This window comes from Olea europaea, chromosome 15 (genome assembly GCF_002742605.1).
Source record: "Olea europaea var. sylvestris chromosome 15, O_europaea_v1, whole genome shotgun sequence".
In the NCBI taxonomy this organism is placed as follows: domain Eukaryota; kingdom Viridiplantae; phylum Streptophyta; class Magnoliopsida; order Lamiales; family Oleaceae; genus Olea; species Olea europaea.
Genome location: NC_036251.1, coordinates 13801289 through 13813981, shown reverse-complemented (window position 1 = coordinate 13813981; position 12693 = coordinate 13801289). Strand labels below are relative to the sequence as shown.

The following is a 12693-nucleotide window of genomic DNA, read 5'->3' as shown; positions in this document are numbered from 1 at the left end:
GAGCATGACCCTAATAGTGGTGTACTTAAGAACTGGTGAGAAAATTTCATTATAATCAATGCCCTCCTTCTGTGTATAGCCTTTAGCTACTAATCGAGCCTTAAACCTTAGGGGTTCCGAGCTGCTAGTACTTTCATTAACCTTAAATACCCATTTGCAATCAACAATTGATTTGTTCTTAGGCCTAGGTACTAGCTCCCAAGTATGATTCTTTTCTAGAGAACTCATCTTTTCTTTCATTGTTTTAAGCCATTCATTAGATTGATCACTGCCTATTGCCTCTTCAAAAGTCTTTGGCTCTTTATCAGCTAGTTCTTCATAACTAGCCTGGACGAAAACTAATTCAGATTCAAAATCGAACCTTCTAGGTTCTCTCATTTGTCTTCTCTCTCTATCCTTAACTAAGTTATAGTTAGCTAAAGGATTTTCTTCCTCATAGTGCTCTTCTATCGCTACTTCGTTACTATTCTCCACCTCAGGTTCCTGAGTTTGAGTCTCCACCTCATTTGAAGCAGTAGGGACAGGTGGATCGAGTTTTCCTAACTCCACCTTAAACTGGTCTCTCTCTTCACTCTCAGGTTCAGTTTTCCCTTTAATACACGGCATCTCATTCTCGTTAAACGTGACATCCCTACTTATGATGATCTTAACCCCTTTTTGGCTTCTATCCCATAACCTATAACCCTTAACACCCTCGAGGTATCCTAGAAAGACACACTTCTTAGCTCTAGGTTCCAGCTTACCCTCACTTTGATGAGAAAAAGCTGTAAAGCCAAAAGTTCTAAGCATCGAGTAATCACTCAGTTTACCCGACCATCTCTCATGCGGAGTGTCACCATTCAATGCAGCAAAAGGAGTCAGATTAATCAAATAACAAGCGGTCATAACAGCCTCACCCCAAAATGACTTGAGAACACCAGAACTAATCATCATGCAACGTACTTTATCAAGTATGGTCCTATTCATCCTTTCTGTTACCCCATTTTGCTGAGGAGTGTAAGAAACGGCCTTATGTCTAGTTATGCCGCTTTCTTTACACATACTATTAAATTCCTTATTGCAGAATTCTAGGCCGTTATCTGTCCTTAAAAATTTGATTTTCTTGCCAATTTGGTTTTCCACTTATCTCTTCCAATTGTTAAAACTATTAAAGGTCTCAGATTTATCCTTCAAAAGATAGACCCACACTTTTCTAGTGTAGTCATCGATAATAGACAGGAAATACCTATTCCCACCCGATGTGGGATTACTAGCAGAATCCCACAGATCAGAGTGCACATATTCGATCATGCATTTAGCTCTATTAACACTCGTAGAGAAAAAAGTTTTATGATACTTACCAAGCACACAATGATCACAAAATGACAAATCTGACACAGTCATTACCAAAAGCACCTTTTTCGTTAAGTAGCTTAAGTCCCTTGACCCCTACGTGAACAAGTCTATTATGTCATGTGTGTGTGTGATCAATCTTGGCAGAGGAGATAAAGGGGTTCACACCTCTAATAACTTTCCCATTAGTAATATATATATCGTTTTTCTTAATCCCCTTAATGGAAACTAAAGCACCCTTGATAATTTTTAGCATAACATTTCTAATTTTACCAGTAAAGTCATCCTTTTCAAGTCTCCCTACTGAAATCAGATTCTTAGACAACTGAGGAATATATCTAACGTCCTTTAATGTATACACAAAACCTGTGTCAAATTTTACGTTTATGTCACCAATTCCAGCAATAGTATAGGCAAAGTTATCACACAGTACAACATGCCCAACACTAGATTCATGCAACTTATAGAACCAATTCTTTTCAGACATCACATGAAAAGATGCACCAGAGTCAAGTATCCACTCATGCATGCGGGAATTAGCAGTTAGATTTAATTCAGTAGTGTATGGAATGGGACTTGTAATCATATAGACCTCACCACCATTGATATCGGAAGTAGATGCTAATACATTGACCTCATCTCTCTCTTTAACCTTTAGCTTACCCTTCTCCTTATGACAATCTTTTATAAAATACCTTGTGTTTCCACAATCATAGCATTTTCTCACCTTAGTCCTAGATTTTGATCTAGACCTACCTTTGCTCTTCTTTTTCCATTCGTTACCACTTGACTCGCCACTAGTTTGATATCCATCATGACTATTTTGCCTAAATTGAGTTCTATCCCACATCATATGTACCTCACCATTCCTCTTATCGTGTTTTTCAACCTTAATTTCCATTTCTTTACTTCTAAGGGAATCTATGACAATTTTAGGTGTCAACGTATCTCTACCATACTTAATGGCATTCTTGAATTCCTTATAGGAATCAAGAATTGCATTGAGCAAAATTATAGCCTTATAAGTTTCGGACACAATCTCATCACAATTAACTATATCTTGCACCAATTTGTTAAACACGTCTAAATTGTCATCAAGATTCTTTGAAGGATCCATTTTGAAACTGAAAAAACGTTCAAGCAAGTAAAGTTTATTCGATGTAGACTTAAGCAAATACAAGTCTTCTAATTTTTTTCAAAGTTCTTTAGCGATTTTCAGTTTACCCACCTTTCTTAAAACGGCGTCAGACAAGTGTAAAATGATTGAGGTATAAGCAACCTCATCGGCTTCTTCTTTTTGTTCTTGTGAGAAATCAGTTGAAAAATTGCCTTCAATGACTTTTGAAACCTTTTATTGGACTAAAATGCCCTTCATTTTTTGTTGCCAAATAGCAAAGTCACCCTTTCCATTAAAAATTCTCAAATCAAAGTTGTGAGTTGTCATCTTTACACAACAGTCAAAGAGTGCACAAACCACAATCAAACCACACAAAGTAGTCCTAGGGTCACAAACAGTATACACCGTTCTAGATTTTCAGGGTTTCGTAAGACTCATGGTCTTAGATCAAGGGAATGTTCGAACGAGTAAGGTCACGGTATTTCTAACGGAGTACGCAGCGGAAGTAATAATACAACAAAAGATACGTCTAGCAGATAACTAGTTCCACAGTAATTAGATCCCTAACAATTACAAAACTGATTTTAACCCAAAAATAAATACTCAATCAAAACAATCAAGAGCATGTAACCCTAATTCTAGCACAAGCAATGATTGCCAAGCAATGACAACCCCCAACCTATTGTCACCCCACACGGTGACGCGCTAATGCTGAAATTAACGGGTTAAGCCAATTTACCAGAGCGAATGTGTCTGAGTCTGTATAATCGAGAGAGATGCAAATCTACTGTTTTATGGCCGCAATTTTGGCCTAAAGTAATTCAGTGGCAAAATTGTCCAACTTTTTCTGTATAACCTGAAACAGAAAATAAACAGTGTCGATGCGTTCAGGGGATTGAAATGAGCAAACTGCCCGAAGGAAGTTCGCCCGAAATCACCGTCGGAAGCCCACGCGCCACCGTCGAAGTTCGTCGCTGCCACCATGCATCCCACTGAAGGGGCGCCTCTGCATGCTGGTTCTGGGTATGGGGTCAGTTTTGCCGGAAAGTTCCTGGTTTGGCCGAAATTCGCAATTGCAAGTTCGGTCCTCTATGAAAATCGTGCAAAACACCGTCGTTTTTGGTGGATTTCTGGCCGGAGAAGGTTACCCACGCTCTAATTCCAGTTGTAAGGCCAAGTTCCAGCAAATACCAAGGTAAACCGGGCTCAGTTTCACCAAATAGATCGACGCCACCAACGGGTTGAGACAACTCCAAACCACCACCACCAAATCTCACTTCCGGTTGCTACAATATTCTCACAAAGATTGGACAAGATGAAGAACAATAAATGCCCACAAGGAAACCACAAAGGTCATATGAAAGAGGAGAAGCCGAGAGGAGCAGTCACGGAGAGAGATTGGGCGTTCTTCATTAATGAGGCGGAGAGAAAGGCCAAGAATATAAGCCAAGCAAGTAACCAAACAAGGTAAGTTAGGTTACGGTTATTTAGTGGACCAAACAAGGCTCGACTCAAAATAATGGGCTTCAAATTAATACCATAGCCCTCCAAGGAAATGGGACGAACCGTGAGCAACACTATTAATAATAGGTTGCTTTTAACAATCCACAAGAATGCGGATTGAGTTGTCTCGATAATTGTGTCGATATACAAATCAATTATATGGCTAAGGCCAATTGATAATAGAACCGGGGTTACATCATAGCCCGGGGGTCGTTTGACAACAAATTGCCTAACACACTCTTTACAGGAGGGCAATTTTATCGTGCAAAGATTTCTTCCATGATGTTCAGTCTATCTATAGAAGAGGTCCATCTTATAAGTTTTAAGGTTAGTCTTGTAAAAGGCTTCATATTTTTCCTTTCGAGATGGATGCCATTCTTTGCAAGGGGATGACTTTTCCATGCAAAGACTTCTTCTATGATATCTAATCTATCCATGCAAATAGATTTTAAGGTTGGCCCCATAAGGATGGTTCATACATTATCTTCCGAGGCGGATGATATTCTTATGAAGAAAGGGGATGGATCTTCCATATGTAAATACTTCCTCCATTATATTTGGTCTATCCATGGAAGGGGTTTATCTCATAGGTTTCAATGCTAGCCTCTTAAGTGTGCTTCGTACTTTCCTTTCGAGGCAGATGACATTCTTTGCAAGGGACAGCTCTTCCGTTCAAAGACTTTCTCTATAATGGTTGGTCCATCTATAGAAAAGGTTCAAGTAGGAATGAGTTCACAGATATAAAAAGTATATTTATTGATTAGATAATTACATAAGCTGAGAAAAACCATTTAGCCAGATAGATGGGTCATGTTTACCAGTAGTACATTCTCAAATGCTCAACATTATAGGGATGGAGTTGTGCCTTTCCATTCAAATCTTCAATTCTATAGGTGATAGGCCTTAGATACTCTAAGGTAAGGTATGGGCCCTTCCAATTGGGGCCTAATGTTCCCATGCCTAGCTCTTTAGAAGACATGAAAGCCCTACTCTATTGAAGGTTTCCCATTCGAAATGACTGCTTCTCAACCCTTGCATTGTATTAAATCAAGCCATTTTCTTTTCATAATAGGCAAGTTTTATTTGGGAATCATCCATAACTTCTTTAAAAAAGTCTGGTTCACATATCTTCAACTCATCTTTATCTGATCTCATTAAATAGCAAGTGACGAGGTGAACGCAATCTTATCTCAACTGGGCTCATAGACTTAGCTCCATATGCCATAGAAAATTGGGTCTTTCATATTACTATTTGATTCGCAGTACGAATTGCCCATAGTATTTGAGAGAGCTCACCCATCTAGGCCTCTTTTGACATATCACACTTCATTTTCAAGATATACTTTATAGTTTTACTAACCGCTTCTACTTAGATGAGAAATGTTTCTTGATTCCAAATTCTTCAAACAAATTCTTAACCTTCTCGCTGTCAAACTCTCTCTGATTGTTTGACACGAGTGAATGTGGAATCCCAAACCAACAGATGATGTTTTTCCGAATAAATTTGGAAGTTTTAGCTTCGGTGACTTTTCTCAGAGGTTTAGCTTCAACCTATTTGGTGAAGTAATCGATGGTAACAATTGTGTAGCTAGCACTTTTTTTCCTTTGGGCAGAGGCCCTATGATGTCAATTCCCCATTTAGCAAATGGCCAAGGATTCAAAACCACAATTAGTGTTTTGAGAGGGCTAACATTTATCACACTTCCTAATGAACTAAAGTACATCTTTCTTTAGAGTTGGCCAGTATTACCCTTGTCTTAGTACCTTCTGTGCAAGTGTGGGCCCTCTTGTTTTGTTGTTACAAACACCTTCATGAATTTGGCGAAGGACATAATTATTCCATTTTCTATAGTACATCGAAGGAAAGGTGAGAAAAATCCTCTTTTATGCAACACATCATCCTGGAGCAAAAAATACATAGCCCACCATCTGAGTTTGCGAGTTTCTTCTATATTATTTAGCCTGATCTTTAAGAAATGCCATAATTGGCTCCATCCAAGATGGGGTCCCTTTAATTCACATTACTTCTCCTCCTATGAATATGAAGGGTTTAGCAAGGTGTTTAATTGAGACTGGCTTGAGAAACTTTGAGTCCTTGCTGGCTAGTCAATTTTCATAAGGAATCGGATTGGACATTATCAATATATCATATTTGAACCAACTCAAATTTTTCAAAAGATAGAAGAAGATTCATAACCTGCTTGAGTTATACTACCATACTCTAGTCCCTTACAATGAAGTTGACATTTACTTGGTTCACCACCAATTGTGTTCACAATTAACCACCAACCTTTTCACTTGCATCATCTTGGATAATCTGAGGCTAGCTAATAATAGCTCGTATCTTCCTACATTGTTGGAAGCCTCAAATCCAAATCTTACTGCACAATTAAGTTTGTGGGCTTTTGCTAACTAATACTACTCCAGCCCCTGAAGCAGTTTTTCCTAAAGAACCATCAACAAACAACCTTCATATGGGAGATTCTATAAGCTCCATTGCCACCTCTATGTCTGAAGCATTGACAAATTCTTCTATGAATTCTGCAAATGCTTGCCTTATGATAGAATCCCCTGGCTTATAAACAATATCAAATTCATTTATTTCCATAGCCCATTTCATCAATCTCCCAAAAGCATTAGGTTTCTGAATCACCTGATCGAGTGGAAAATTGGTCAACACCTATATGATATGGACCCGAAAATGCAACCTTAACTTTCTTGAAGCTGTAACCAAAGAGGAGACGAGCTCTCCATGTTAGTGTAGCGAGTTTCTACTGATAAAAGGGCCTTCCTCACATAATAATAGAGTAATTTTATGTTATCTTCTTTCTTCATAAGCACAGAGCTTACAACCTCTGCAAAAACTTCTAAATACAATAGCAATAGTTCTCCTGCCTTAGGCTTCGAGAGGAAGGGACAGCCTCAAATACTTCTTCAGCCCTTGAAAAGCCCCTTTATACTTCTCATTCCATTAGAACCCTTTTTCTTCCTTAAGAACTTTGAAAGATGGAAGGCATTTATCGATGACCTTCGAAACAAATCGGCTTGAGGTTGTCAATCGACCTCTTAGATTTTGCACTTTCTTCGATTTATTAGGGAACCTCATATCCATCAAAGCTTCAATCTTTTTAGGGTTAGTCTCTATCTATGATGAATGAGGTTTTTTTCTCATTTGTAGAGTACATAACGATCTGATTATAACTTGAATAGGCTTCCATAAAGCTTAGCAACTCGTGTCCCGGACTAGAGTCCAGATGTTGATTCATCTTTAAAAGTGGATGGCTGTCATTGGATTTAGCCGATTAAGATTGGACAAGTCTATGCATACTTTCTACTTGCCATTATATTTCTTCACCAGGATCAATATTGAGGTGGTGAAAATTGACGTTGGTGTTAATGGCTACCATGTCTTTGTGTCTCCAAGCAAATATATCCAAGGTTTTTCGTAGAAAAATTTTCAACTTTCGCTTGTCTTCCAGATTTAGCTCTTTTCCTACTTGGGAGCATTTTGTAGGATCTTAAGGATTTACTGGGAAGTATTCCAATTCTTCTACTGGGATCATTTAAAAATTGAACTCCATGATACAACGATACAGCCCATCATTCATGGCCCTTTCCTCAAGAGCCATCCATTCTACAGAGATCTTCTATTCTGCAAGGACGTCTACCATTTCAATCTATTCTTCCTGTTTAGAGGTTTAACTTTTCTCAACAAGTTGAGATAACATTTTTTTTGTCTCATATTCAGTAAATAAATTTCATGCATAAGTGGTGCATGGATGTGAAAGCCCAAAGTTTCATCAACTCAGGTCATCCCAATACACCGTGTTAGGTTGACCTATGATCCATAATAAGAAACTCCATGAAATGATGGTTTGTCAAGGAAACAGCCTTATTTCTTCTATAAGAGTAATTTTTCCCCTTGTAATTATGCTATCTCTAGAGCAACCATATAAACGAGAGGTCAAGGAGGTAAGCTCATGATCTATCAACATCTTATCATAAGTAGCTCCGAATTGGATATTGAAAGAGCTACCATTGCCTATCAACATGTGCTTTAAGCCATTGCGGCCATAATAGCCCTTACCACCAATGCGTCACAACCGGGGGTAATGTAAACCCACTTCATTTTCTTTGGTAAAAGTGATGGATGGCGTATTTCCAGCCCCATGGGGTTGCTGCTAACTATGTAACTCAACACAGGGAGATCTTTGACTTTCCTTGCATAGTTTCTTTGTGTATTTTGAAATTCTCTATTAACATGTAGTCCTCTCATAATAGTACCTATATCTCAAATGGGAGCATTGTCAGCATTTCTCGAGGGATTTCTTTTTTGCCTTTAGCCACTTTCATGCATGTTCCTATCTTCATCCCTTCTATGTTATGAAATTCTTCCCAGGGATGTCGCCACGCCCCATCTCATCTAGGTTGTTGATCATGCCTAGATGAGAGCGTATTTCATTACGTGTGGTGGATATCCCTTCTTCCTAAATGTGCATTAGTTTGTTCTACATGATGTAGCATGCACATACAATCATTTATGCCGTGGTTGAAAGTTCGGTGATAAGAATAATTAGATCTATTCCTAGGCTCATTATTCTGGTCCTTGCTTCTATCCCTTAAGCAATTGCCTTATCTTTAAACATTAGGTCCATCCTCTTCATATGCTAAAGAAAGTACGGCATTCAAAGTAACAGTAGCTAATGCCTGACCTGAAGTAGGGGCGCTGGTATGCCCAGCTTCGGTCCATTGTCGATTCACCAGATGTGAGACAGGGCATCGTCGTTTCTTTTGAGGTAGCAGGAATCCCAAGGAGATTCAATTGCAATAGTCTATCAATTCTTCATTAACAATCTCACTTCTTATCATTTTTAGTAAGACATCATAAATGGTAGGATTCTTAATTCGCACATCCCTCCAAAATATGGTATTCATGTTAAGGCCTCCTCTCAAAATTGAAAGAGCCTCTCTATCGAGGACTTGTTCACAGTAAGTCATTTCATCAGTGAAATGAGCAAATTAGCTTTTCAAGGTTTAGCTTGCCTATCTCCTTATATTTTGCAATCGCTGGATGGGAGCCTCTCTATTCTTACTTGATAGCTATTGATTCAAGAAGGTGTTTATGAAATTCAACCAACATCGGATACTCCCAGTTGGTATATGGCTATACCATATTTCAACAACTCTTATAAGTGTAAAACGGAAGGCTCTACACTTTAACACATGCAAAGCTCTCCTCAGGCTCATGTAGTTCTTATAATTGTTTAGATGTTTCGTCGAGTCGCCTTTCCCTTCATACTTGGCAATTTTTGGTGGTGCAAAGTACTGGGGACATGGGCATTCCTCAACTCTTTGGAAAATGGGAGATTATCATCATCATCATCATCATCATCTAATTCGAAGAATCTACATGGACCATCTGAATCTTCCTCCTTGTCTTGATACTGAGGTTGCTATGATGGGCCAGCCTGCTTTCTTAAATTTGCTACATCCCTTCTGTCTTGCCTATTTCTGAGTGGAGGGACTTCTTGGGGCCCATGATTTTGAATATAAACCTGAGGTGGTTGCTGGGGGCTAATTCTGTCAAATACATTGGAGGGCCCTTGGGGCCACGTTCTTATGCATATTTTAGAGAAAAAATATTCTTCCTTTCGGGTAGGTCATCCGCATGTCAATTAGAGGTGCAATTATTTGACATTTCCACCTCTACCTTTCTTTCACACACGCCAATATGTTAACGTCTATATTTGTACATCCAACGCAACTAACAGATTCCAAGGCCTCCCACCTCAACGTAAGTCACGTTCTTATATATTAAGACAAACCATTAGCCATACATGGCTTCCTTCTGATGGTGGTGGAGTTGGCCGCGCATACTCTTACTACTAAGTCAGTTGAAATAATAAGTATGTGAGTATGGGAGGTGTTTTAGATACAGACCTCCTATGTAAAAATGGGGTTAGCTTTGGGAAGTATACGTGATAATAACATAACGACAGTAAAGTTGTAGGTTGAAAGTCTAAACTTGCATTATCTTTGCATTGATACATTGTATGAGCTTTTATAGTAGAATACAATGGATATTGACCGTAGGATGAAAGTGTGCGTAGCCTCATCATGCAGCTGAGGCCTATTGTCAAAAGTATTTATCAATCATAAGTATTTAATATTAATATCACTTTGTTGCCCATAAGTCTGACATAGGACTTAAACTTGACTTGATTGGCTGAATAGGACAATGATAGCAGTGAATTGTTACATCAATCACTTACTAAGGATTGTACAAATGACCTCCCACTAAGCCCTTTGTAGTCTCACTCCGTCCTAAGGGTCGGTCTCCATATGGGTTTGGGTTTGACTTCGGCAAATGGGATCGGCTCTCCTATAGTTTGGGTCAAACTACCTCTTTGACAGAGTAACGTGGAGTACGAGCCTAGATTCGCCTGCCTTGTAGGATCGGCTGTAATTTGTTTCAATATATCATAAAAACAAAATTTTGAATTTAATTATAAAAAATAATATTTTTTTCCTCTTCCTCGCATCAGTCCGAAAGAATGGATTAAGAGATTAATTAGTCTTTTTTTCCTACCTCGGCCACCTATCTTACCAAGGGGTCTATGATCAAATATTTGTACAACATGGACCACCTATTTTATTAGGAGGTATATGGTCAAATATTTGCACGTCATAACTTAAAACTCACGTTTACTTTCAGTTCTGCATGAGACAATTGCTTTTTTCTTTAGGCCCATGTCCTCTGATTAATTCACTCTAAAGGAATCTTTGCTTCATGATACAGCAAACTTTGAATTCCTTTTAGAAGAAGGGAAAATATGACCTCTTTATGAAAATACTGACAAAATGATCGCTCTTTCTAAAAAGTTATATAAATTATGTTTAATAAGTACACAATTTTTTCGACAGAAAATATAAGCTTCTAAGACAAGCAATCAAAAAATATTATAGTACCTATAAAATAAAATTTCGCAAAATATAAAATATTTGCATCATTCAGTTTTGTTGGACATTTCCATAGAATGAGATTAACATGAAATTGACAAATGTGTATATTCATCACGTAGTTACATATCTATTTTCATCTGATTTAATTTTTTGTAAGTGCAGTAAAAATTAATTTTCTAGATACTCGAGTGTTGGTCAAGACATTTCGTGCTATCACGATAAACAGATAGTTGGGCACATATTTGCCTAACAAAAAGCCTTCATGACAATTCTATCGTATCATAAAAGTTGTAATTATTCTGATATATGTCTAATTGTTGCCCGGATCAATATTGAGGAAAAAATTATATATTTTTTTATAAAAAGTTATTTTATATAAAAAGGTCATTTCATAAAAATGACTAGCCATTTCTTACAATTTCTCATTATTTCTTTTTTAAATTGTGCAAAACACTAAAGGGAAATTGTTAGAGCCTTTCCAATGCATTTTATATTTTCTGACAAAAAATGTAAAAAGTATGAAAATTTATATATTCTTTTACATTCACAAAAGACAAGATGTGGACTTAAATTTTTCCATTGGAGTAAAATTTTAATTTAGATCCATCGGAATGTAAATGAGAATGCAAAAGTAATTTAATAGATACTAATTTATTCCTAATTTCACTATCCTAATTTCACACTATCATTTGAAATGCTCTTATACATCACATTCGATGCATAACTAGCGCACAGAAGCTGTAGTTTTCCCATTGCAAATAAGGTCATGCTACAGTACATTAGGGTATCCATAACGGTGTTCATCCATTCACATGGAGAAGATCTACTTTGAATAAAATATAATTTATTCGAAGTGGGTCTCCCTCCATGTGAAGGGGGGCGCCATTATGAACCCTGTGTTATGTACATATAGTATCAATTCCTTGAAAATAATAATGGCCAGTAGGATGCAGAACCTACTCCTCAGTCACCTTCAATATATATAAGTAAACACTATCAAACATATTATCAACACACAAAATGACTTCTTTCTTAAGTCACAGACTCTTTATTCTCTACCTGAACATTTTCACAACCTTACTTGCATCTTCCAGTGCCATATTCTGGGAGAATATTTTCGACACAACAATGAAGCGAATGGCTAAAACGAGCCATCTCCATTTCTACTATCACGACATTCCCAGTGGGAAAAATCCCACTGCAGTGAAGATAATTAGTGGGAATGAACTGAGCTTCGGTGCTACCTACATGATAGATGATGCACTAACAGAAGGCCCCGATCATAGCTCAAAGCTCGTTGGACGAGCACAGGGGATGTATTCCATTGCATCACAGCATGATATTAGCTTGCTTATGATTGTAAACTTTGTATTTACAGATGGGAAATACAATGGTAGTAGCCTCAGCATGATTGGGAGTAACCATGTTTCTGAAAATGTGAGAGAAATGCCAATTATTGGGGGATCAGGGCTTTTTAGGTTGGCCAAAGGGTATGCATTGGCACATACAATTTGGTTTGATCAAACGAATCGAAATGATACAGCAGAATACAATGTGACTGTGAAACATTTCTGAAGACTTTTTCAGCAGCAGAACAGAGAAAATTAAGGTTATATAGTCGGTTTTTGAGTCCTACTTCGTTTATTAATTTATATATGTTCGTTAATTTACAAAAATGCAGTGGTTGGAGCTGCCAACGTGTTCGGTTAGTGCATTACTTTTTGAAGAATTAATGAATTCCGTGAGATTTTAATACTGAGTGGATGTTTAATGTTTCA

At 37.7% G+C, this 12693-nt stretch overlaps 1 protein-coding gene across 1 annotated transcript; it reads left to right on the top strand.

Moving 5' to 3' along the window:
* Window positions 1–11847: 11847 nt before the first annotated feature.
* LOC111410995 (dirigent protein 22-like) lies at window positions 11848–12693 on the top strand. Its single transcript, XM_023041579.1, has one exon. The coding sequence runs from the start codon at window positions 11936–11938 to the stop codon at window positions 12488–12490; it is 555 nt and encodes a 184-aa protein (XP_022897347.1). The 5' UTR covers window positions 11848–11935; the 3' UTR covers window positions 12491–12693.

Excerpts from the sequence above, each read along its gene's own strand:
- LOC111410995 (XM_023041579.1), top strand. The coding sequence starts at position 11,936 with ATGACTTCTTTCTTAAGTCACAGACTCTTTATTCTCTACCTGAACATT.